Source organism: Tetrahymena thermophila (genome assembly GCF_000189635.1).
Source record: "Tetrahymena thermophila SB210 genomic scaffold scf_8254798, whole genome shotgun sequence".
Lineage (NCBI taxonomy): Eukaryota > Ciliophora > Oligohymenophorea > Hymenostomatida > Tetrahymenidae > Tetrahymena > Tetrahymena thermophila.
Genome location: NW_002476554.1, coordinates 955,925 through 983,259, shown reverse-complemented (window position 1 = coordinate 983,259; position 27,335 = coordinate 955,925). Strand labels below are relative to the sequence as shown.

The window sequence follows — 27,335 nt, the reverse complement described above, 5'->3', positions numbered from 1 at the left end:
GTATAGAGATAAATAATTTTTATAAAAAATATCAAAGATAATACTATTTTAGTATGTTGTTTTTTTCTAAAGTAACAAATTGCATTTCATTTATCGGTAAGACTAATTTCATAGGATGTTAAATTTTTAATTCTGCCATAACTTCATGCTGAGCTTCTGCTTTATTATACAAAAAAGGAACTATGGTGTGAGTATCATTTTTCTAGCAGATAATTATCATTTTTTCTGGAATTGTGTAATATAATACCTTTCTTAAAACTAAATCATTTATGTCTTCTTTTTGAATTTATTTCAAATATTTTGTGAAGAATTGAATACTTTTAATAAAGGATCCATTTAGCTCTAGCAAAGTAATTTATCCTAGTCTTGTTGAAACTTAAACATCATTTATACCAAACTCTACATCGACAATACCATTTTCTTCTAAGTTAATTTTAAAAGTGTAGCTTTAAAGCTTTTAAATATCAAGCCTTTGAGTCTCTTTACTATAATAATACTTCCAGAAAATCACTTAATTTTTACTGCAACCAATAAATATATTTTTTTCAAAGTCTTGCTTTATTATCTCAAGCTATACATTTTCAGTGCTTATTATTTACTTCTATTTTATTTGATTTTTGCTTGTAGAATTGAAATTTTTGTTATCAAAAGCAAAATCCCAAACCTTAATTTAACTAAAATCATCATTGCCATAAGTTGCAAAAATTAACTTTTTTAATCAAAAAAGTAATTAATTATTAACTAAATAAAAACAAAATAGAATTTTCATTCAAAAATAATTGCTTTAATTTCAGATAAATTTTCTTATTTAAATAAAAATTTTACATGATTTAATTTAATTTTAATGTCTTTGCTTAGATTAAAAATAATGCTTGAATAAAAAAAGTATTATTTATACGTTATTTTGAGATCCTTTAAATATTTCTGCAAGTGAAAATAAATGAAGCATTGTGCTTTTGTTTGGGTGCAATTCTAGGATTTCAATGATCTCTGTGAGAGAAGACTCTGTATCATTATTCCAGATCTTAACAGAGTTTTATCCTTTAACATTTATACCATATGAGAATATAATGCCAGAAACATTTGTTGCTGCTACTTTGACTGGGGAATAGTGAGCTTAAATTTAAAAGATACAAGAAAAGCTAAAATCCTTGTACTTCCAAATCTGCACACCACCATTGTTGGTTCCTGCTGCAAATAAATCTTTACCCATAAGAATTAAATCATGAATAACAGTCTTTGAGGTGTCAATATGTTAATCATTTACTCCTTTTGGAGTGTTAATATGCTCATTCAGATTCTTTATATTCTTAGTTTATTTTTTATCTTTGCTGGCAATTATTGCCTGATTAAAATCAAGAAATTCAGATAAAGATTAATCAATCTTTTAAAATTAACTGTTATATCTACTAGGAGTGAAACTTTTAAGTGGAGATATTAATTCTTATGCTAAACTCTTTGCAAGGGCTTTATTAATTCCTATTATAGATTTAGGTGATTCGAATGTAGGTTTTGCAGCAGCCTCCTATTTTATTTGCTCTATTTCATGGTTTTAAACATTCAAAGTTCCTAAATCATTTAGAGAATTAGCACTTGGAGAGATTTAATTCAAAATTGCACTCGATCTCTTCGCCATCAACTATGTAGAATTTCTACCTTTAACAATTTAAGTATTTTTTTCGATTATTTCATCTTGCTAACTCTCATTTGGTTCTGTCTTCAATATTTATCCTGTTAGATTATTAAAGGAAGCCCTTGTTTTTAATTTGCTATCTTGAGTCTAACTTTAAATTAAAGAATTTTAGCTTGAACTCTTTTGACTAACTAAATTAGGGAGTTTCATTGTACTTAATTTAGCCTCTTATATAAATTTCTATTAATTCATAATTGATCTATTTTTATATTAAATAAATTATATTTTATTTTTTCTATCCCTACTAAGTAATAAAAAATTTAAATTTGGTTAAATATGAAACAGAGGAGAAAAAAATGGGAGGGTTTAAATTATTATTTTCGATTTGTTTCATAAGAAAAATGAAACAATTAAATTACCTTGCTACATTAGTGAATTTTGTCTAATTTCTCTTTTCAAAATCACTAAAAACTTTGCTAAATTCATCAACTTATGTTTTAAATATTCTTAAAATATCTACAGAAAAGATTTCTACTTTATTTCTAAAATCGCCAAATATCTTAAATAAATATATAAAAAATATTGCTAAAGCTTTAAAATAATAACATAAAACAAGTTTTGAAAAAAATTATGCTTCATTATTTTTAATTAATTAGAATGCATACTTTATTGTTTTTTTCAAGCGAATAATCGAGCTCAAAACCTCCTTGGTGCAGATGAATTATTTAAGCATTTGTTTCTGAATAGTCGCTTTCTTTCATTAGTTTGTATATTTTTTGAAGGGCTTTAAGCTTAAACTCAAAGTTATGGAGAGCTTCCTAAGAAATAACTTCGTCAATTTTTTTCATGTATGAATTCTTTATTTTTTCTTTGAGCAAACTAAAACTTGACATCATTTATTATAAACAATTATTCATGATCTCCTCTATAGCTTTTAAATCCATTTCCATTAGTTTCTCTCTAGTTTCATCTGCTGCTTTCATAAAGTAGCTTAGCTTAGCCTTTAGAGATTTGCCTTCAAATACTAATTGCTATTCTGTATCAAACATATTTATATGCTCATAATTTCTAATAACTTATGCAAACTTTTAAATAGAAATCATTTCATGCTTGTTAGTATTATTATACAATTAACACTTTGGGCACATTAACTTTTCATTGCAATCATTCTCAATACAGATTAAAGTGATTAACTAATCTCTGTGAAAAGGACAATATATCTTTATTGAATCATAATCCATCTTTTGAGTTGTGAAATTTATCTCCTATCCTTTTAATTAAACATCCTTCTCCATTTCTTATCTTTTTGAATGGTAATTAATTAATATATGCTAAATTATTAGATTTTTGTATTAATTGTCTTAAATATAAATTATAATTCAGTAAATTACAACCACAGTAATAAATAGATAGCTATTCATTATTATAATTATTCAGTAAATTTTAAATTACAATTTTTCATTTTTATTAACTTGAATTATGCAAACAATGATAGCTTGCTTTATCATTTAGATTTCAATCAAAATAAAAAGAAAAATATTTAAGAGATGTAGATATTATAAGATCTCCTTTACTTCTCTCTGTTATTTTTAAGATATAATAAAATCAGGTAGATTGATTATCAAATTCATCAAAATATTCAAAACTAAATAAAAAAATTAAATATTAAAAATATTTTTAATTTCGATTTATGTATTAAAAAAATAATTTCATGTGACAAATTATTTCAATTTTTTGATGATTCATCTACCCAAAGCCTTTTCTTAAATAAAAAAAATCCAAATCCACCCTCCCTCTCCGTATAATACTTTCGAAAACTTTTTTGATTAAACTTTTTAATATTATTTACTTTATTGATTAGAAATTTATATAAAAAGTTTAATTTTTTTATTTTGGTGTTATTTAAGATAGATAACCACTATATTTTCGAATAAAAGCTAAATCCTCTAATTTCATTTTGAAAATATTCAAAAATTTTCTTTTTATTCTTATCGAATTTTAATAGTTAAATACTTCGATCTATCTATCTATTGTTGGTTTAGTGTTACAAAGATTAATATTACTATTTAGAAATTATTAATATCCAAAAATTAATAAAATAAATGGCTATTTTTATCATGATAAAGAAATAATTATTTGATTTTAAAAACTTTCTATTTGCATTTTAAGATTATTAGTTGTATCTTTAAAGTTACTTACTTTATTACTTCGAATATTTTCTTTTCTAAGTTTCATTTTTTTTTTTTGAGGTATTCTTTGTGCATTTTGATAAGAATATTTTAGGTAAAGCATTCTTATCAATATATTTACAAAACAAACAAGTACATATATTATTTTTTCTAAATACAAACTCTAAATGGAAGAATGTATGTAGAATTCAATATGGATGGTATTAATTTAAATTAAAATTAAAAATTAAGTTTTCTTTTATAAATTAAAGTAAAAAAAATTAATATTATTGAATATGTAATAAAAATGAAGTTACCTCGAAAACTGTAACAAACGATTTCAAAAAAAATTCTTAAACATAAATTAAAACTATAACGAGAGAAAGTAATAAATATAAAAATAGTATCATAAAGAATTACAGACGTAAGTTATAGATGATTTGAGTTAGTAATTTAGAAAAGATAAATCTCAACATAAATTGTATCAATTTATATACTCTTAAATAAATTGAAATAAATAATTGTAATTTAGTTAAAAAGATATTGTTTAAAAATAAATCAATTACAAATAATAAATAGATTAGATTTAAATGGGAGCAAACCAAACAAAAACCCATATTTACGCAGTTCCTGTTTCATAAAAATAGCAAGGAGAGACACAAATATATAGAAACATTAGAGGCCAAAAAGAATTACTTGATTTTCCTAGCAAAGAGATCCAAACAATCCAAGCAGTTATAGAACATGCCCACTCAAAGTTTAAAGACAGACCATTTGTAGGCAAGAGAGACCCAAAAACTAATTAGTTCACATACAAAACATACTCAGAAGAATATAGAGATGCTAGAGGTGTAGGATCATCTATATAAAAGCTTTATCTTACTCACAACACAAGCGAATACAAGAATATTGGAGTTAAATTAATAGGTAGAATTTTAAAAATTAAATAGACATTTAAAAAAAACGCATTAATAAAAAGGTATTTATGCAAAGAATCGTGTTGAATGGAACACTGTTGATATGGCATGTGCTCTTTATGGTTTTACATTGATTCCCTTGTACGATACTTTAGGATCTGACACCATTTCTTATATTTTTGGATAGACTTAATTAACTTCTTGTTTTTGCTCTGCTGCTAGCGTCAAAACTATTCTTTCAACGTATTACTTTTTTAATTAGAGTATTTAGGTTGATAAGATTTCCAATTCTAAATTTTTCTAACTATCTTAATTGAAAAAAATAAATCGCAATTAATTGAAGTAAATTGTAAAGTAGTAAACAAATTTTTTTTTTAAAATAGACAAAATTTGTAAAAGCTTGTGAACATAATTTCTTTTGATCCTCTTGATGAAGAAACCAAATAACAAATCTAGTAGAGAGGTTTAAATTTGATGTATTTTAGCGATTTAGTGTTATAAGGTACAGCTCATTTATTGGATTTGCCAAACGATGTTTCTCCAAATACAATATTTACTTTTAGCTATACATCAGGAACTACAGGTAAACTATTACTTTAAAAATCTCTATTAATAATCATTTTATTTCATTCAGGTCTACCAAAAGGAGCTATGCTCTCACATAAGAATTTCATATCAATTATTCCTTCACTAGGCGAAATAGACATTAATGAAAATGATAGCTAACTTTGCTATTTACCTCTACCCCATGTCCTTTAAAGAATTTTCAATGTAGTATGCTGGTACACAGGAACTAAGATAGCCTTTTTTGGAGGTGATATACTTAAATTAAAAGATGATATTTAAGATTCTAAGCCTACTCTATTTGTCTCTGTGCCAAGGCTGTTCAATAAATTTTATGATGTCATCTAAGATAATTTAAAAAAGGTTTAAGGATGCAAGTAAAGTTTAATTTAATCTGCGATCAAAACCAAGCTAGAGAATTTAAAAACTAAAAATCAATTAACGCACTTTTTTTACGATAAGTAAATTAACTTAAATTAATTATTTTCTTTATTGTTTCTATAAAGATAAAACTCTATTAAATTTTTAGATTAAACAATCATCAAGATTACAAATTATTATTATTTAAAAAAATATAAATTCAAATAAGATGATTGATTCTCTCTTTATTCATTTTAATTAGATTTTAAATAAAAATATTTATTTTCCTTTTATTTATTTAAAAATATTTGTTTTAACATTTTATTTCATTAAGCTTTTAGTATTTAATTTGAACTTAGCTAAATCATTTTATTTTTAAAATCAAAGACTTATCTTCAACAAACTCAAGGATGTCTTTGGAGGAAAAATAAGGATAGTTGCTAGTGGATCTGCTCCTATTTCATAAGAGGTTTTAGATTTCTTCAAAATAGTTCTTTAATGTCCTGTTTATGAAGGTTATGGCCAAACAGAAGGTACTGGTTTTTAATTTTGCACTTCTAAATATGATATGAATTCCTCAGGGTATGTTGGTGGCGTGTGTCCTCAATTAGAAATGAAACTCATCGATGTTCCAGAAATGAACTATTTTTCAACTGATAAAAATGAAAAGGGAGAAAACATTCCAAGAGGTGAGATTTGTGTCAGAGGTAATTCGCTTTTCCCAGGTTATTACAAAGATGAGGAAAAAACAAAAGAAGCCATAGACGATTAAGGTTGGTTACATTCTGGAGATATTGTAATTTTAAATTTATTTTCTACTTTATATTAATTATTCATATTCACATGATTATTTATTTAATTAATTATTTTTCATTAATTAGGGCTTACTTCTACCAAATGGTTCTCTCAAGATTATAGATAGAAGAAAAAACATTTTTAAACTCAGTCAAGGTGAGTATGTTGCTCCTGAAAAGGTAGAAAATATTTACATTAGAGCCAGAGGAGTTTAAGAGGCCTTTTTGTTTGGAGATTCTCTTTAAAATTACTGTGTAGCCATATTAGTTCCAAATCCAGACGAAATCAAGAAAATTGCAGCAGAATTAAATGTGAATGCAGATTAGGATATTAGCGTTTTGTGTTAAAATTAATAAATTATTAATTTCTATCAGAAGAATACCTTTGATCATGGTAAAGCAAACAAGCTTTTTACTTTTGAATAGGCAACAAAAGTACACTTAGAACCTAAATCATTTATATTATTAGGTCTTTGTACTTCTACTTTGAAATTATAACGTCATCAGGCTAAGTAGTATTACAAACAAATAATTGATTAATTATATTCTTAAAAATGAGTAAGTTTAAATCAATTAAAATATAAACAGTTAATTATAAACTATCAAATTAATATTTTTTTGTATATTATTTTACATAATTATTTTTGGTATTTTCTTTGAATTTGTAAAAATTCTTAAATTATGAAAATAAAATAATCACAATTTTTATCTACATTAATGGCAATAAAGTGAATCATGAAATTATATTTAAATGCCTTTTTAATTTCCCATAGGTTATAGCAATTAATATTTAATTAAAATAAATTTAGAAAAATGTTTAGCTTTAAAAAAAAATTAGATTAAATTTTGAAAATCTTATGTTCTTTGGTTAAAAATTCTAAAATTATAAAAAGTTTAAATAAAAATGGCAATACTTTATCTTATATATTTTTAAGCAGTATTTTGAATAAAATAAAAGGTTAACAAAATATTATAAATTTTATTATGAAATCTTTAGGAAAGTTATTTATTTATTTAGTTTTAGTAAATTTGTATTTCAAATAAGATAAGAAAAAACACAAATTCAATACTCTAATTATTTATTTTCAAATTATAATAATCCACTTAATGGATGTTTTCCGAAAGGGAACTCAGCTATTATATTTGCCAAAAAAGGGCAAGCATAATCTTTTGTTAAAGGAGCTTTCTTTCCTCCCATCTGCATTTTAAAAAATTAATTAACTCTTTAATAAATTATAGAAAATTATTTACATCAGTTTGTACCCAACCAGGATGGACAGCGAAGAAAGATTAATTTGGTTTGATGTACTTAGTAGCTACATATCTAGTGTAAGCATTCAGTAATGCTTTTGAGGTGAAGTAAACATAATTGTTAAAAATTAAGTCTTTGTCAGGAGTACCAGCGTTGTTGATGTAATTGTGAGCTAATTCAAATAGCTTTTCTTTTGTGAGATTTTCATTTACTAAAATTTACTTTGCAGCTTCTGGTTAGTGCTCTAATTTACCCAAAAAACTACTTATTACAACAATCTTTCCATCATCAGTCATCAAAGGATATAGTTCTTCTGTGAATTCAACAGTGTCTACATACAATAATATAGTTTTGCATTCAAATTTATTAAAATTTAATCAATATTACTAATGAAATTAATGTTAAGAGTGTATTCTGCAGTTTCCTTGCTCGGTCTAGCACCTGTATCTTTATCTTAGTCAAATACACCTGCATTATTAAATAAAACATCTATTTTGTGATATTTCTGAGAGAACCATTATTTGAATTATGCTCTGCTTTCTTTTGAGCTGATATCTAAATCTCTGACTTCAAATTATGCATTAGGATTGATACTTTTAAGGGCTTGTGTCAATTCATCATGATTCTTAGATCTTTCAGTGAAAATATATTAGAAATTGTTAGCATACTTTTAGACAAGAATTTCAGCAGTTGTTCTTCCTAAACCTCTGTTAGCACCAGTCAATATAGCAATTCTTTAAGCCATTTCTTTTGATATTATTTAATGAATTCAGATTTTTTTTGTTTTTTATTTATTTATTTTATTTTATTTTCAATAATTAATAGAAGTAGAAGAATTTAAAATTCGTTTTTAGAAATTTTAAAGAACATCAAAAGAATTTAGAAAACAAAAAAGAAATAAGAAATTTAGATTACTTTAACCTTGTTTAAATTCTTGATTATCTTATCTTCTAGAAGCTTTTATGTGAGAAATTTAATTTATGTTAATTTATGAGATTACATTTAAATCTTGAGTAAAAAATTATTAATAATATTATGATTAACTAAATCTATTTCTATTCTTTCTTTTTGCTCTACATCATTTGATATTTGAATAGCTGTGAACAACAATTTTCATAGAAATAATTTTCTAAATAAATTAATTTTAAAAAGTAAACTAAATTGCTTTTTCTATTTTATTTATTTAAGTTGAAATTAAATTTATTTTAAAAATTTTGAACTTGTCTAAAAAATAAAAATTTTTCTCATTAATACAAAATAAATTTGAAAATATTTTTTATGTTATTTTAATATTTTTAAAAACAAAATTATTTTTATTAAATAGATATATTTTTTATTTTCAATTTTATTATTTTATGTTGATTAAATTATTTATACTTATTTTCTGTGCTACATTTAATAGCAATTCAAATAATATTGTATTTGTAAAACAATTAAATTTATTATTTATAATTTCAAATGAATGTGCAAAGTTCATTTTATTCTAAACTATATTAATAATTTTTTTAGTATTTTATTTTGCTTTACTTTAACTATGATTTTACAATTTATTTAAATCAAAATATTAAATATTAGTTAAACATAATGAAGCTATATAAATTATTTGTGTAAGTTTTTAATTAATTAAAATAGACAAGTAAGAGTATATAATATTTTATAAATTAAATTCTATTTAGCACTTTGCAATTCTAAAAAATAATCATGGTTATCTATTTATTAGCGATGATTTAAATAATATTTAGAAATAAACATAATTTAATTAAAGATTATCTATATATATATAATTTATTTTCTGATATATTTTGATACATTAATCAAAAATAGTATGTCATCAAAATATTTATATAAAAATCTATTTCATAATAAGTGACATACAAATGACAGGATTTTTGAATGGCTTCTTGCTATATAATATTTGAATTAAATAGATTATTTTTATAAATAAAAAAAATAAATTATTTTACAATTTAAATTATTTAAAAAAACATTAAATTCTTCTTTAAAAACTTTCAAGAAAAAACTTTTTTATTAATAAATAATTAATTAAATTAACAAATAAGTATTTTATTAATTTAAGAGTTTCATTGATAATGTCTTTTTGCAATAGTTTTTATAAATATTATTTATATTTTATTATTTTTAAAGATAATCTAGGAATTCAAATATCATTATATCCAGTTCATCGTATTTTAATTCCTGAATTTGCAACATATAAAAGTTTTAAATACAAATATTTAGATAAAATAATGAATTTTAAATTAATTTTTTTGTGGTATCTCTTCATAAAAGCAAATTTATAAATTAATATTTAATAATTATTATCTTTTATTTGTTCTTTTTATCCATTTATAATTAATTAATTAATTAAATTCCATAAATTGCTATCCAATATTTTTGAAAAAAAAAATAAATGATATAATAGATTAAAACATATAACAAATTAAAAGAAGTAATTATTAATTTTTTTATTAATATCCTTTAAATTTATATAAATTTACAAAAAAAGTTTTTAAACTCTTCACTTTTATCTCATTAGTTTCTCCTAATTGATCTGAGGTAAATTTAATTTATAAATATTATTAATATTTTTTTTTATTAAACTTTCTATTTTTTCAAAAAATAATTTTTCTAGCAGAAACTTTCATCATTATTCATATACTTGTATTTAAACATAAATAGTTTTGCTATTTCAACTTAATTTTCATTTCAATTTTTAATTATTTATTATTCATTTTTTATTATTTTATATTTTTTCTTTATTTTTACTATTATAAAAACTAATCAAAAACAATAAAGTTATTTTTTCTTTTTCTTTTTATTGTGCTTGTTTGCTTTTTTTCTTCTTGATTTGTTAATTTAACTCATCATTATATTTTTTAGCTTTTACTTTTATTTTTCATTAATCTTATTATATCATATTATTTCTTTATTTTTTCCTTTAAATTAACTAATTAATTTTTTATTTTTTCTTCAATATTTAAAAAGTGGAAATTAAATTGGTGATGAAGGTACATTAGGCTTAGGTTCTGCTTTAGCAAAGTGCATCAATCTCTCAAATTTGACACTTGATCTTAGGTAAAAACAGTTTATTTTTTTCAGATTGTGATATTTTTAATTATAAAAAATAATTAAAAACAATAAAGCAACTTTTTCTTTTTCTTTTTATTGTGCTTGCTTGCTTTTTTACTTCTTAATTTGTTAATTTAACTCATCATTTTATTTTTAAACTTTTGCTTTTATTTTTCATTAATCTTATTATTTCATATTATTTCTTTATTTTTTCCTTCTAATTAACTAATGAATTTTTATTTTTTTCTTCAATATTTAAAAAGTTGGAATAAAATTGGTGATGAAGGTACATCATGCTTAGGTTCTGCTTTAATAAATTGCATTTATCTCTCAAATTTGACACTTTATCTTCGGTAAAAACAGTTTATTTGTTTTGGATTGTGATATTTTTAATTATAAAAACTAATTAAAAACAATAAAGCTACTTTTTCTTTTTCTTTTTATTGTGCTTCCTTGCTTTTTTTTCTTCTTGATTTGTTAATTTAACTCATCATTATAATTTTCAATTTTTGCTTTTATTTTTCATTAATCTTATTATTTCATATTTTTTCTTCATTTTTTCTTTCTTATTAACGGATTAATTTTTTATTTTTTCTTCAATATTTAAAAAGTCAAAATTAAATTGGTGCAATGGGTACATCAGGCTTAGGTTCTGCTTTAGCAAAGTGCATTAATCTCTCAAATTTGACACTTGGTTTTAGGTAAAAACAGTTTATTTATTTTGGATTGTGATATTTTTAATTATAAAAACTAATTAAAAACAATAAAGCTCTTTTTTCTTTTTCTTTTTATTGTGCTTGCTTGCTTTTTTTTCTTCTTGATTTGTTAATTTAACTCATCATTATAATTTTCAACTTTTGCTTTTATTTTTCATTAATCTTATTATTTCATATTTTTTCTTCATTTTTTCCTTCTAATTAACTAATGAATTTTTATTTTTTTCTTCAATATTTAAAAAGTTGGAATAAAATTGGTGCAATGGGTACATCAGGCTTAGGTTCTGCTTTAGCAAAGTGCATTAATCTCTCAAATTTGACACTTGATCTTGGGTAAAAGCAGTTTATTTGTTTCAGATTGTGATATTTTTAATTATAAAAACTAATTAAAAACAATAAAGCTACTTTTTCTTTTTCTTTTTATTGTGCTTGCTTGCTTTTTTTCTTCTTGATTTGTTAATTTGACTCATCATTTATTTTTCAACTTTTGCTTTTATTTTTCATTAATCTTATTATTTCATATTATTTCTTTATTTTTTCCTTCTAATTAACTAGTGAATTTTTATTTTTTTCTTCAATATTTAAAAAGTTGGAATAAAATTGGTGATGAAGGTACATCATGCTTAGGTTCTGCTTTAATAAATTGCATTTATCTCTCAAATTTGACACTTTATCTTCGGTAAAAACAGTTTATTTGTTTTGGATTGTGATATTTTTAATTATAAAAACTAATTAAAAACAATAAAGCTACTTTTTCTTTTTCTTTTTATTGTGCTTCCTTGCTTTTTTTTCTTCTTGATTTGTTAATTTAACTCATCATTATAATTTTCAATTTTTGCTTTTATTTTTCATTAATCTTATTATTTCATATTTTTTCTTCATTTTTTCCTTCTAATTAACTAATTAATTTTTTATTTTTTATTCAATATCTAAAAAGTCACAATTAAATTGGTGCAATGGGTGCATCAGGATTAGGTTCAGCTTTAGCAATGTGCATTAATTTCTCAAATTTGACACTTGATCTTAGGTAAAAACAGTTTATTTGTTTTCGTTTGTGATATTTTTAATAATAAAAATGCTCCTTTTTCTTTTTCTTTTTTTGTGCTTGCTTACTTTTTTCTTCTTGATTTGTTAATTTGACTCATCATTTTATTTTTCAACTTTTGCTTTTATTTTTCATTAATCTTATTATTTCATATTTTTTATTCATTTTTTCCTTCTAATTAACTAATGAATTTTTATTTTTTCTTTAATATTTAAAAAGTTCTAATTAAATTGGTGATGAAGGTACATCAGGCTTAGGTTCTGCTTTAGCAAAGTGCATTAATCTCTCAAATTTGACACTTGGTCTTATGTAAAAACAATTTATTTGTTTTGGATTGTGATATTTTTAATTATAAAAACTAATTTAAAACAATAAAGCTCTTTTTTTTTTTCTTTTTATTGTGCTTGCTCGCTTTTTTTCTTCTTGATTTTTTAATCTGACTCATCATTTTATTTTTCAACTTTTGCTTTTATTTTTCATTAATCTTATTATTTCATATTATTTCTTCATTTTTTCATTCTAATTTACTAATTAATTTTTTATTTTTTCTTCAATATTTAAAAAGTGGAAATTAAATTGGTGATAAAAATACATCAGGCTTAGGTTCTGCTTTAGCAAAGTGCATTAATCTCTCAAATTTGACACTTGATCTTTGGTAAAAACAGTTTATTTGTTTTGGATTGTGATATTTTTAATTATAAAAACTAATTTAAAACAATAAAGCTCTTTTTTCTTTTTATTGTGCCTGCTTGCTTTTTTTTCTTCTTGATTTGTTAATTTAACTCATCATTATAATTTTCAACTTTTGCTTTTATTTTTCATTAATCTTATTATTTCATATTTTTTCTTCATTTTTTCTTTCTTATTAACGAATTAATTTTTTATTTTTTCTTCAATATTTAAAAAGTTCTAATTAAATTGGTGATGAAGGTACATCAGGCTTAGGTTCTGCTTTAGCAAAGTGCATTAATCTCTCAAATTTGACACTTGATCTTAGGTAAAAACAGTTTATATGTTTTGGATTGTGATATTTTTAATTATAAAAACTAATTTAAAACAATAAAGCTATTTTTTCTTTTTCTTTTTATTATGCTTGCTTGCTTTTTTTCTACTTGATTTGTTAATTTAACTCATCATTATAATTTTCAACTTTTGCTTTTATTTTTCATTAATCTTATTATTTCATATTTTTTCTTCATTTTTTCCTTTAAATTAACTAATTTATTTTTTATTTTTTCTTCAATATTTAAAAAGTTAGAATAAAATTGGTGATGAAGGTACATCAGGCTTAGGTTCTGCTTTAGCAAAGTGCATTAATCTCTCAAATTTGACACTTGTTCTTCGGTAAAGCAGTTTATTTGTTTTGGATTTTGATATTTTTAATTATAAAAACTAATTTAAAACAATAAAGCTATTTTTTCTTTTTCTGACTCATCATTTTATTTTTCAACTTTTGCTTTCATTTTTCATTAATTTTATTATTTCCTATTTTTTCTTCATTTTTTCTTTCTTATTAACGAATTAATTTTTTATTTTTTCTTCAATATTTAAAAAGTCAAAATTAAATTGGTGCAATGGGTGCATCAGGCTTAGGTTCTGCTTTAGCAAAGTGCATTAATCTCTCAAATTTGACACTTGATCTTTAGTAAAAACAGTTTATTTGTTTTGGATTGTGATATTTTTAATTATAAAAGCTAATTTAAAACAATAAAGATCTTTGAATTTATTTGGTAGCTTTTATATGATTTATTTTTTTTATTCTATTAATGTTATTTTATTTATTAATTTAAGTAATAATTTTTAATTAAAAATTTATTTTATTAAATGTTTATTTAAAATTTACACAAATTTTTTATAAAAGTTTAATCTAAATCAATAAATTCAAAGTAAAAAACAGGTGTCTTAAATCAAAAAGATTAGTTCTCTTTAAAATATAATGATGATAAACAAGTGGCGAAAAAATAATGAATAAATATTAAATATTATATGTTTTATAATATTTTATTTTGAATAATTTTTTAAAAATAGATTTATTATTATTTTTATATTTATATTATTATATTTTTGTCAGTTAATAAATAGCTTGTAAAAAATAAAAAAATTTAAAAATTAAATTAATTTAAATCAGTTAATTCCTATTCAGACAGCATCAGATTTCACCGAAAGTAACCAAACCATTTGTAATTTTTAGCGATATATTATAGCAGAAGCTATATAATTAAATTTTGTTTCCCGCATATCCTTTGGAAACGTATATACAATAGGAATTTTCATTATAAAAATGAATGAGAATTCCCTTATATCGCTAATCAAGGATTTTTTTTTGTAATAGATTGATTAATTTTATATTAAATAAATTTATATAATAGTATTTCATTTTTATTTATGTAATTTGTATTAAGTTTATAATAATTTAAATAAATTTTAAAATTAATTATTAATTAATTAATTATTTATTTATTTATCTGCTCTAATGATATATATATATATATATATATAATTAAAAATTTTTTTGCATAGCTTATATTTTTCTGTGTCAAGTATTAATAATAATAAAAATTAAAAAATAAAACATATAATAATTTATTATTCAAATATTTATTCAATTTTTTTTCGCCACTTGTTTATTTTCAGTAGAAATACATTGCAAAGATTACTAATCTTTTTGATTTAAGACATTTGCTTTTTAGTTTGAATTTTTATGAGTCACTAATTTAGTTATCACTTTTATAATAAATCAGTGTAAATTTTAATAAATATTAATTAAAATTAAATTTTGAATTAAAAATTATTTCTTAAATTAATAAATAAAAAAACATAAGCAGGATAAAAAAGATAAAGAATTAAATGAGCTTAATTGTTTGTTTTAAATTAGTAATTAAAAATATCACAATTCAAAACAAATAAACTATTATTACCTAAAGTTAAGTATCAAATTTGAGAGATTAGTGCTATGTGCTAAAGCAGAACCTAAGTCTGATACGCTTTCATTAGCAATTTAATTGTCACTTTTTGATATTGAAGAGAAAATATATTATTAATTAATTAGTTAATTTGAAGGAAAAAATGAAGGAAAAATATTAAATAAATAATAACAATTAATAATAAAAGTAAAAGTTAAAAATAAAATAATGAGTTAAAGTAAAAACAAAAGAAGAAAAAAAAGTAATCACAATAAAAATAAATCAAATAAATTAAAAGATCTTTATTGCTTAAATTAGTTTTTATAATTAAAAATATCACAATCAAAAGCAAATAAATTCTTTTTACTCAAGGTAAAGTGTCAAATTTGAGAGATTAGTACAATTTGCTAATGCAAAACCTAAGCTTGAGGCACCAATTGCACCAATTTAATTGGAACTTTTTAAATATTGTAAAAAAAATATTATTATTTAGTTAATTAGAAGAAAAAAATGAAAGAATAATAACAATTAATAATAAGAGCAAAAGTCGAAAATAAAACATTGACTTAAATAAACACGGAAAGAAGAAAAAGCAAGCTAGTTAGCTAGCTAGTACAATAAAAATAAAAATAGATCAAATAATTAAAAATATCACAAATAAAAACAAATAATATCTTTTTACCCAAGATTAAGTGTAAAATTTGAGAGATTATTGCAATTTGCTAAAGCGGAACCTAAGCCTGATACACATTCATCACCAATTTAATTGGAACTTTATAAATATTGAAAAAAAAATAGATTGTTAATCAGTTAATAAAAAGGAAAAATGAAGAAAAAATATGAAATATTAAGAACAATTAATAAAAAAAGAAAAAGTTGAAAATATAAAAATGACTTAAATTAACAAAGAATCAAGTAAAAACAAACAAGTACAATAAAAAGAAAAGAAAAATGAATAAAATAAATTAATAGATCTTTATTGTTTCAAATTAGTTTTTATAACTAATAATATCACAAACCAAAACAAATAATATCTTTTTACCCGAGATTAAGTGTCAAATTTTAGAGATTAGTGCAATTTGCTAAAGCAGAACCTAAACCTGATACACAAATTTTACCAATTTAATTGAAACTTTTTAAATATTGAAGAAAATATTTTATTATTAATTAATTAAAAAAAGGAAAAAATGAAGAATAAATATGAAATAATAAGAAAAATTTAATAAAAGTAAAAGATGAAAAAAAAATAATGAGTTAAATTCACAAAGAAAGAAGAAAAATCAATCTAGCACAATAAAATAAAAGAAAAATAAATGAGATAAACTAAAAGATCATTTTATTGTTTTAAATTAGTTTTTATAATTATAAATATCACAATTAAAAACTAATAAACTCTTTTTACCTAAGATTAAGTGACAAATTTGAGAGATTAGTGAAATTTGCTAAAACAGAACATAAGCCTGATACACTAATTGTGCAAATTTAATTCTTACTTTTATTAATATTGAAGAAAAAATATATTAATTAGAAGGAAAAAATAATGAGATAATAAGAACAACTTATAATAAAAGCAAAAGTTTAAAATAAAACAATGACTTAAATTAACAAAGAAAGAAGAAAAAGCAAGCTAGTTAGCTAGGACAATAAAAAGAAAAGAAAAATAAATGAAATAAATTAAAAGATCTATTTTGTTTTAAATTAGTTAATTAAAAAATATAGCAATCCAAAACAAATAAACTCTTTTTACTAAAGATCAAGTATCAAATTTGAGAGATTAGTACAATTTGCTAAAGCAGAGCCTAAACTTAATACACCTGCATCACCAATTTAATTTGAACTTTTCAAATATTCAAGAAAAAATAGTTTATTAATCATTTAATTAGAAGGAAAAAATGAAGAAATAATAGTTAATAATAAAAGCAAAATTTTAAAAAAAAAAGACTTAAACTAACAAAGAAAGAAAGAAAAGCAAGCTAGAAAGTAAATAAAAACTAAATAAAAACAAATCAAATAAATTAAAAGTTCTTTATTGCTTTAAATTAGTTTTTATAATTAAAAATATCACAGTCCAAAACAAATAAACTCTTTTTACCTAAGATTAAGTGCTAAATTTGAGAGATTAATGCAATTTGCTAAAGCAGAACCTAAGCTTAAAACACCTGAATCACCAATTTAATTGGAACTTTTTAAATATTGAAGAAAAAAAATATTATTAATTAGTTAATTGAAGGAAAAAATGAAGAAATATTATGAAATAATAAGAACAATTCAAAAGCGAAAGTTTAAAATAAAACAATGACTTAAATTAACAAAGAAAGAAGAAAAAGTAAGCTATATAGCACAATAAAAAGAAAAGAAAAAGAAATGATCTAGATTGTTTTAAATTAGTTTTTTTATTAAAAATATCACAATCCAAAACAAATAAGCTCATTTTACTAAAGATCAAGAGTCAAATTTGAGAGATTAGTACAATTTGCTAAAGCAGAGCCTAAATTTGATACACATTCATCACTAATTTAATTGGAACTTTTTAAATATTTATGAAAAAATATATTATTAATTAGTTAATTAGAAGGAAAAAATGAAGAAAAGATATTAAATGATAAAAGCAAAAGTTGAAAATAAAATAATGAGTTAAATTAACAAAGAAAGAATAAAAAGTAAGCTAGCTATTTTTATAATTAAAAATATCACAATCCAAAACAAATAAACTCTTTTTACTCAAGATAAAGTGCCAAATTTGAGAGATTAGTGCAATTTGCTAAAGCAGGACCTAAGCTTGATACACATTTATGACCAATTTTATTGGAACTTTTTGAATATTGAAGAAAAAATATTTAATTAAAAAGTTAATTAGAAGGAAAAAATAAAGAAAAAATATGAAATAATAAGAATAATTAATTAATATTAAAAGAAAAAGTTTAAATAAAATAGTAACTTAAATTAACAAAGAAAGAAGAAAAAGTAAGCTAGTAAAATAAAAATAAAAGAAAAATAAATCAAATTAATTAAAAGATCTTTATTGTTTTAAATTAATTTTTATAATTATCAATCTAATAATCCAAAACAAATAAACTGTTTTTACCTAAGATTAAGTCCCAAATTTGAGAGATTAGTGCAATTTGCTAAAGCCGAACCTAAGTCTGATACACCATCATCACTAATTTAACTGTCACTTTTTAAATATAGAAGAAAAAATATACTATTAATAAGTTAATTAGAAAGAAAAAGCGAAGAAATAATATGAAATAATAACATAATTAAAAATAAAAGCAAAGTTTGAAAAAAAACAATGACTAAAATTAACAAAGAAAGAGGAAAAAGCAAGCTAGCTAGCACAATAAAAAGAAAAAAAAAATAAATCCAATAAATTAAAAAATGTTTATTGTTTTAAATTAGTTTTAATAATTAAAAATATCATAATCCAAAACAAATAAACTCTTTTTATCAATTATAAACGTTTGTAACAAAAAATCAAGAAAAAATATTAATTAATAAAAAATCAATAATGAATAAAAAATAATTATAAATTGAAATGAAAATTAAGTTAAAATAGCTAAATAAAAATTTGTTTCAATAAAAATCAATAATAAATAATTGACTACAATTTTTATACAAAAATTATTTTATAAATAAATTGAAAATTAAATATATAAAAAATATTAAGTAATATTTTAAATAAACTGAAGGTTAAATATGTAGAAAATGATAATAATATTATTATAAATTTAGTATACGGCAGATAAATATGGAGAACCTAATGAGATTAAAGTGAAGAGTTTAAAAACTTTTTATTTAAAAAAAAATAAATTTAAAGCTTTTTCATAAAAAAAAAAATAATTACTTCTTCTAATTCGTTGTAAAACATAGTCTATTATATTATTTATTTTTTTTCAAAAATATTGAATATTAATTTATCAGAATTTAATTAAATATAAGTCAATATAAAAAATTTATTATATGAATTTATAAATTTACTTTTATTAAGAGATATCATAAAAATGTTAGTGTAACATTCATTTTTAAATCTTAAATTTACTATTTAAAAGGTGTACTTAAAATAATATAGAAACTAGAGATTAAATTATAAAGGATAATGAGAATTCGAACTTATTAGTATAAAATAAATTTTTGAGGCATTTATTTATTTTTATTTTTGTAATTAGATTTATTTTCATATTTATTTTTAAAATAAATCTTAAATTTTTTTTTGTCAAAATTTTAGAAAATTTTTTAAAGTTTTTTATTAAAAATTTTTTAAAAATGTTGTAAAATGTTGCCCACCCTCCAAGGGAAATGCTTGGAGAGCGAAAAATTAGCAAGCTAGGTTTCTCTTGGAACTAACTGCTCTAAAAATTGCAGCAATTTTAAATTCTTATGAGAAGAACTTGATAGCAAGTAACATTCATAATAATTTAACACTAAAGCATTTAATATTTTAATAATTTAATGAACTGCTGTTTGAAATAATCTGACCAATAAATGAAAAAAAAAATTTGGAATGATTATTTAAAATAAAATTTAATATTTCTTTGATTATATTTTATAAATTATGCTGCAAAAATAGTGTTTTAACTAACAAATATATTTTTTAAAGTAAGTACTTTCTTTTGGTTCATTTTTTAATTAAGCAAATCAAAAATGTAAAATACAATACTATTTATTAAACACATAAAAAATGATAAATTATCACAAAGAAAATACCTTATTGTTTCTCCAGAGAAATTTATCTCTTAAATTAATTAGCTTCTATTTTTATCAAATATTGATATGTATAAATTGATACTCGATAAATCTAATAATCAAATAATCAATTATATTTTTTATTTAACTTTTTTAATTTATTATTTTGAAACATATTACAATTGTGAAGTAAAATATATAAAAATTTCTAATAAATTAAATTAATTTTTATTAAAACAATAATTATGAGTACACTCGAAACCTAAATCGAGTATTTTATTAGGTTTATGTGCTTCTACTGTGAAATTATTAATTATGCTAAATAGTACTATAAATAAATAATTAATGAACTATATATTAAAATTTATTTAATAAAATATCAAAATCAATATAAAATTTTAATAAATATATCTAAATTTTTGTTTCTAGTGAAAATCAAATACTAATTTAATACGTAATCTATTAAATTATTTTGTATAAATATTTTTTAACTGGGAGCAGATCTCAATTAAATTTGTTAAATTATTTAAATATAAATACACTTTTTGTTCAAAAATGTTTATAAACTTTTGTGTTTTATGTTTTAGTTGAGTATACTTACTTAATAGAAAATGCATATTTTAATGTTTAATATTGACAAATATTATAATAATTGTAAATCTTTTGAATAATTGAATACTTTAATTTAAATAGGTAAACAGCTGCAAAACATTAGACAATTTTTATTATTTATTAATAAAAATAGACAAATCTTTATTTTTTTATATTATTACTTTTTAATGACTTAATTTTTTAAAGATTTTTAATCTGAAAGTATGTATTATTATTTGCTAATCGGTAAATGAAAGATTCATAATTCTAAGAATATCAAATGATATCAAATAAAAGTAACATATTTTATAAAAGATTATATATCTTATAAAATTTGGATACTATCTTTTCAATATCTGATCATAATTTTCATAAAGTTTTGTCATTTTTTTGAGTATAATAGATTAAATTATTTGATAATTGATTTATATATATTAGAACAAATTTTATTATAGTTAATTTTAATCCTTAAAAGATATGTTATCTTTTTAACTAAGAGAAAATAAATTTTTATAAACTCTAACATAAAAAAATTATCATTTAAAAATAAACCATAATTTCTAGATAAATTACAATCTCATGCTCAAATTTTAAAAATATTTTTTTAATTTACTACCTAAGACAGAAGATTTCTGCTATTATAGTTATTTCGTTATTTCAGAAAATCTACATTAAATGTTCTTTTGAAAATAAAGTATAAAATTTTATTTTATTCAAAACCATTAGTAAGAAAAAAAATTTAGCTTTAAAACTTATATTTTGAGTAAGGAAAAAGTGTCAATTAAGATTTTCGTGTATTAGCAAAAATACAAAATTTAATTAAAACACATAAAAATAGTAAGTGTTTAATATCACTTCAGATTTAAATTATTATCTGATTAATTCTTTTTAGATAATTAAAAATTAATTATTTTGATTGAGTGATATACTGGATCTTTTTCACTTATATTCAAAAATAAGATTTCCTTACTATAAAAAAGATAGATTTTATGTTTAGTTAAAATTATTTTCCATGTAAATATGGAAGAAAAGAGTACAAAAAATACAAACACTGAGTTTTGATTTCTAAAATATTTTTTTTATTTAGTATCCATCTATAAATATTCTGAAAAATTTTCTAAAACTCATAACAGCTTGAATCAAAAATGAAAATAGAATAATACAAGCTTAAATATAGATAGATACACTCATCAAGTAATTATGATATTATAAATTAAAATAATTACTTTTTTAACAATTAAATTATTAAAAGAAAAAAAATGGGAGGAAATTAATCATACATTTACTCAGTTCCTGTTACTGAAAAAAAGGAAGGAGAGACCGCTATTTATAGGCATGTCAATTACAAGCAGGAGATAGTTAAGTCTCCTAATGAGGAGATATAAAATCTTTAAGACCTTTTAATAAACTCACATTCTAAATTCAAAGATAGAGAGTTTGTCGGAAAGAGGGATCCAGTGACAAATAAATTCACTTATAAAACTTATGGTGAAGAATTTGAAGATGCTAAAGCTATAGGTTCATCAATTAAAAATTTAAGCTTGTCATATGAAACAAATGACTATAAAAATTTGAATCTAAGATTAATTGGTACTTTTTTAATGATAATAATTCTTAATCTTAAATATATAAATTAATTAAGGTATAAATTCAAGAAACAGAATAGAATGGAATACTGTTGATTGGGCATGCGCTCTTTATAATTTCACTTTAGTTCCTTTTTACGATACTCTAGGTCCTGAGACAACTTCATATGTATTTGAATAAACATAAATGACAACTTGTTTTTGTTCACAACAATCAATTAAATTAATACTTCAAGTGTAATTAATTATAAATTAAAATACTTAATATTATTAATTAAAAAAAAAGTTTTAAAATATTTATTTAATTATAGTAAATAAATTATCAATCGCTACTTAATTATTATCATTAAAATTAAAAATTTTCAAAAAAATTAAATTAAAAATTTAAATGAAAAACACTTTTTAATAAAAATTTATGCTTATCAAGTTTTTTTTCATAGAAAATAAAATAAATAAAACTTTTAAAATAACAAAAGACCTAAAACTTATAATTTGAAGAATATAGTATCTTTTGATGATTTAGAGGAAAGTTTAATAGAATAAGTCAAGAAAGCAGGATTTAATTTATTAATGTTTAAAGATTTAATTTAGCAAGGAAAATAGTAAATGCAAGAAATGCCTAAAGATATAAAGCCTGATTAAGTTTTTACATTTAGCTACACTTCAGGAACAACTGGTATAAAGTTATTTATTTTTTAAAAATTAAAATTGTTAAATTTATTTAGGTTTACCCAAAGGTGTAATGTTGACTCATAGAAATTTTGTTTCTATTATAGCAGCTTTAGATGAAAAAGATCCAAACGAAAATGATAATATGCTATGCTTTTTACCATTGCCTCATTCTATGTAAAGAATAGTTAATGCTATATGTTGGTACACTGGAACTAAAATTGCTTTCTTTGGAGGAGATATTTAAAAGTTGAAAGAAGACCTTCAAGACTGTTAACCAACTTTGATGGTTTTAGTACCTAGATTATTTAATAGATTTTATGAAGCTATTTAGAATGAAATTAACAAACTTAAGGGATTTTAAGCTTTACTAGTCAAATACGCAATTTAATCCAAGCTACAAAATCTTACGACTAAAAATTAATATCATCATATTTTATATGATAAGTAAATTAAATTTAATTCATATTTTTAACAGTTTTTTAACTATTTTTTATTAAGGTTGGTTTTCAACAAGATGAAGTAGGCTTTTGGTGGTAAAATTAGATTAGCACTTAGTGCGTCAGCTCCTATTTCAACAGAGATTTTAAATTTCTTTAAAATTGTTCTTGGCTGTCCTATTTATGAAGCATATGGCTAAACAGAAGGACTGGGACTTGAATTTTGCACGTCTAGATATGATGTCAAAGCACCTAGAACAGTAGGAGGTATTTGTGGATAGTTAGAAATGAAGTTGATAGATGTCCCTGAAATGAATTATTTATCTACAGATAAAAATGAACAAGGCGAAAGTTACCCTAGAGGTGAAATTTGTGTGAGAGGATCATCTGTGTTTGCTGGGTATTACAAGGATGAAGAAAAGACAAAAGAAGCTATTGACGGAGAAGGATGGCTTCATTCAGGAGATATTGTAAATTTTTTAAAACACTTTTAGCATTTTCAAACAAATTTGACTTGAATTAATTTTCTTTTTGTGTTTAATTAATTAAAGGGTTGTTTGTGGCCTAGTGGATCGTTATAGATTATAGATAGAAAGAAAAATATATTTAAGTTGAGCTAAGGCGAATATATTGCTCCTGAAAAAGTAGAAAATATATATTGCACAGCTAGAGGTGTTTAAGAAGCGTTCCTTTATGGAGATTCGTTACAAAATTATTGTGTGGGTATAATTGTTCCTAATCCTAAAGAAATTAAAGTAATTGCTAAGGAACTAAATATTTAAACTGAAGATCTTTAAGAGCTGTGCAAGAACAAAGATATTATTTAATTCTACTAGAAAACAATTGTTGAAAAGGGTAAATCTTGCAAACTATTTACATTTGAGCAGGCCTTGAAAATTTATCTTGAGCCTAAATCATTTATCTCTTTAGGCATTTGTTCTTCATCCTTTAAATTAATACGTTTCTAAGCCAGAGAACACTACAAAGAGATAATAAAGCAACTATATGCAACATAATGAATTATCTTGATTATAAATATAAATAAAAATGATTTTTTCAGTAATTAATACTTATTTCTATATAAAAGTTATTTCTATTCTACTTATAATATTTATCATTTAGATATTTTATTTTTGAATAAATCAATTTTTTTTATTAAATAAACTAAAATTAGAATATTAAAGAATCATAATATATTTGAAATTTTTAGAAGTAAAAATATTGAATTTATATAAAATTAGTTTTTAAAAATAATATTTTAAAAATATTTCAAACAAACTATGTATGTATGATAAAAGTTAAAGTTAATTTAAAATAAATAAATTATTTCAACCTTTATCAAAAAAATTACTTGATATAAAATGATTATAAATGTTAATTTGGTCTAAGGCGCTAGAACACCTTTTTCTCTATATATTATAAGCTATTTATTAACTTATAAAAATATGAATTATAAAAATATAAAAAACAATCATTAAATCTATCTTTTATTAAGGTTAAAAAAACTTTTTCAAAATATAATATTATAAAACATATAATTTTTAATTATTCAAACATTTAATATTTATTCATCTTTTTTCACTACTTGTTTATCATCAGAGTTATATTTTAAAGACGACTAATCTTTTTGATTTAACACACTTACTTTTTACTTTGAATTTTTATTATTCATTCAAATTGTTCAAACTTTTATTATAAATTTATGTAAATTTTGAATTAAAATTAAATAGAATAAACTTTTAAATTAAAAATTTAAATTAATAAATAAAATAATATTAGTAGAATAAAAAAATAAAAAAAATAATCATAAAAAAGCTATCAAATAAATTAAAAGAGCTTTATTGTTTTAGATTAATTTTTGTAATTAAAAATATCACAATCCAAAATAAATAAACTGTTTTTACCGAAGATCAAGTGTCAAATTTGAGAGTTTAATGCTTGCTAAAGCAGAACCTAAGCCTGATGTACCTTCATCACCAATTTAATTTTCACTTTTTAAATATTGAAGAAAAAATATATCATTAAATTGTTAATTAGAAGGAAAAAATGAAGAAAAAATATGAAATAATAAGATTAATGAAAAATAAAATCAAAATTTAAAAATAAATAAAATGATGAACTAAATTAACAAAGAAAGAAGAAATAAAAGCAAGGAAGCACAATAAAAAGAAAAAGAAAAATGAGCTTTATTGTTTTAGATTAATTTTTGTAATTAAAAATATCACAATCAAAAATAAATAAACTGTTTTTACCTAAGACCAAGTGTCAAGTTTGAGAGATTAATGCACTTTGCTAAAGCAGAACCTAAGCCTGATGTACCTTTATCACCAATTTAATTTCCACTTTTTAAATATTGAAGAAAAAATAAATAATTATATAGTTATTTAGAAGGAAAAAATGTAGAAAAAATATGAAATAATAAGATTAATGAAAAATAAAATCAAAAGTTAAAAATAAATAAAATAATGAGCTAAATTAACAAAGAAAGAAGAAATAAAAGTAAGGAAGCACAATAAAAAGAAAAAGAAAAATGAGCTTTATTGTTATAAATTCGTTTTATAATTAAAAATATCACAATCAAAAATAAATAAACTGTTTTTACCTAAGATAAAGTGCCAAATTTGAGAGATTAATGCACTTTGCTAAAGCAGAACCTAAGCCTGATGCACCTGCTGGACCAATATAATTTCCACTTTTTAAATATTGAAGAAAAAATAAATAATTAATTAGTTATTTAGAAGGAAAAAATGTAGAAAAAATATGAAATAATAAGATTAATGAAAAATAAAAGCAAAAGTTAAAAATAAATAAAATGATGAACTAAATTAACAAAGAAAGAAGAAATAAAAGCAAGGAAGCACAATAAAAAGAAAAAGAAAAATGAGCTTTATTGTTTTAAATTCGTTTTATAATTAAAAATATCACAATCTAAAATAAATAAACTGTTTTTACCTAAGATAAAGTGTCAAATTTGAGAGATTAATGCACTTTGCTAAAGCAGAACCTAAGCCTGATGCACCTGTTGATTCAATTTTATTGAAACTTTTTAAATATTGAAGAAAAAATAAATAATTAATTAGTTATTTAGAAGGAAAAAATGTAGAAAAAATATGAAATAATAAGATTAATGAAAAATAAAAGCAAAAGTTAAAAATAAATAAAATAATGAGCTAAATTAACAAAGAAAGAAGAAATAAATGCAAGCAAGCACAATAAAAAGAAAATGAGAATTTCTATTATAAAAATTATTTTTTTAAATAAATTTAAAGTTAAAATAAAAAATTTTTAAATATTTTTATTTAAATATACGTTAGATAAATATGGAGAACCTAATGAGATTAAAGTGAAGAGTTTAAAAACTTTTTTATTAATAAAAAAAATTTAAAGGATATTAATATAAAAATAAATAATTACTTCTTCTAATTCTTTGTATTATTTAATCTATTACATTATTTATTTTTTTTTTCAAAAATATTGAGTAGCAATTTATTGAATTTAATTAATTAATAAATATAGTAATTATCAAATATTCATTTATAAATTTGCTTTTATGAAGAGATATCACAAAAAAATAAAATTAATATTCATTATTAAATCTTAATATTATTATTTAAAACATTTACTTAAAAATATAGTAGGTATTAGAGATGGGCAGTTAGTCATATTTGAAAAGATTATAGTAATTAATTAATGTCCTTAAATTTAATAAAAATAATGTTAAATAGTAGATTTTTATCTTTTATCCAAGTATTGATGGGAATAATTATAATATATTGAATTATTATCTAATCCCATAAGTTTTTTTTTGCAAGCACAAGTTATTTAAGTATATAGATTGCAACCATCAAATAAGTGCATTTATACCTACTTATATAAATTTTTAATAAATAGAGTACAATTAATACTTTACTCTCTAAAGCTTTTAAAATTCAGAGAGTGAAGATA

General features: G+C 21.0%; 7 protein-coding genes across 7 annotated transcripts; 3 read left to right on the top strand and 4 right to left on the bottom strand. All coding sequences in view use genetic code 6, as the record gives it.

Moving 5' to 3' along the window:
• Positions 1-31: 31 nt before the first annotated feature.
• On the bottom strand, positions 32-2,928 carry TTHERM_00187280 (hypothetical protein; the record flags this gene model as incomplete). Its single annotated transcript, XM_001008894.2, has 4 exons — positions 32-709; positions 899-1,892; positions 2,053-2,192; positions 2,299-2,928. 4 exons carry the CDS (start codon positions 2,926-2,928, stop codon positions 32-34), a joined length of 2,442 nt encoding a protein of 813 aa, XP_001008894.2.
• A 1,463-nt stretch (positions 2,929-4,391) lies between these two features.
• On the top strand, positions 4,392-6,994 carry TTHERM_00187270 (AMP-binding enzyme family protein; the record flags this gene model as incomplete). The annotated part of the gene is made up of 6 exons (XM_001008893.3): positions 4,392-4,728; positions 4,781-4,961; positions 5,102-5,301; positions 5,353-5,743; positions 6,030-6,438; positions 6,524-6,994. The coding sequence occupies 6 exons, from the start codon at positions 4,392-4,394 to the stop codon at positions 6,992-6,994; spliced, it is 1,989 nt and encodes a 662-aa protein (XP_001008893.1).
• Positions 6,995-7,499: 505 nt separating this feature from the next.
• Positions 7,500-8,433, bottom strand: TTHERM_00187260 (oxidoreductase, short chain dehydrogenase/reductase family protein; the record flags this gene model as incomplete). The annotated part of the gene is made up of 3 exons (XM_001008892.1): positions 7,500-7,634; positions 7,688-8,019; positions 8,076-8,433. 3 exons carry the CDS (start codon positions 8,431-8,433, stop codon positions 7,500-7,502), a joined length of 825 nt encoding a protein of 274 aa, XP_001008892.1.
• A 1,665-nt stretch (positions 8,434-10,098) lies between these two features.
• On the top strand, positions 10,099-14,194 carry TTHERM_00187259 (cyclic nucleotide-binding domain protein; the record flags this gene model as incomplete). The annotated part of the gene is made up of 13 exons (XM_001471094.2): positions 10,099-10,137; positions 10,195-10,244; positions 10,674-10,763; positions 11,021-11,110; positions 11,369-11,458; positions 11,717-11,806; positions 12,063-12,152; positions 12,411-12,500; positions 12,738-12,827; positions 13,084-13,173; positions 13,426-13,515; positions 13,773-13,862; positions 14,074-14,194. The coding sequence occupies 13 exons, from the start codon at positions 10,099-10,101 to the stop codon at positions 14,192-14,194; spliced, it is 1,110 nt and encodes a 369-aa protein (XP_001471144.2).
• Positions 14,195-15,148: 954 nt separating this feature from the next.
• Positions 15,149-19,289, bottom strand: TTHERM_00187258 (hypothetical protein; the record flags this gene model as incomplete). Its single annotated transcript, XM_001471093.2, has 11 exons — positions 15,149-15,242; positions 15,437-15,526; positions 15,789-15,878; positions 16,104-16,193; positions 16,464-16,553; positions 16,824-16,913; positions 17,858-17,947; positions 18,143-18,232; positions 18,507-18,596; positions 19,159-19,208; positions 19,266-19,289. 11 exons carry the CDS (start codon positions 19,287-19,289, stop codon positions 15,149-15,151), a joined length of 888 nt encoding a protein of 295 aa, XP_001471143.2.
• Positions 19,290-21,954: 2,665 nt separating this feature from the next.
• Positions 21,955-24,409, top strand: TTHERM_00187230 (AMP-binding enzyme family protein; the record flags this gene model as incomplete). The annotated part of the gene is made up of 6 exons (XM_001008889.2): positions 21,955-22,285; positions 22,338-22,518; positions 22,758-22,957; positions 23,007-23,397; positions 23,452-23,860; positions 23,942-24,409. 6 exons carry the CDS (start codon positions 21,955-21,957, stop codon positions 24,407-24,409), a joined length of 1,980 nt encoding a protein of 659 aa, XP_001008889.2.
• A 576-nt stretch (positions 24,410-24,985) lies between these two features.
• TTHERM_00187229 (oxalate/formate antiporter protein) lies at positions 24,986-26,840 on the bottom strand (the record flags this gene model as incomplete). Its single annotated transcript, XM_001471092.1, has 7 exons — positions 24,986-25,076; positions 25,295-25,381; positions 25,643-25,732; positions 25,993-26,082; positions 26,343-26,432; positions 26,700-26,749; positions 26,805-26,840. 7 exons carry the CDS (start codon positions 26,838-26,840, stop codon positions 24,986-24,988), a joined length of 534 nt encoding a protein of 177 aa, XP_001471142.1.
• Positions 26,841-27,335: the final 495 nt, after the last annotated feature.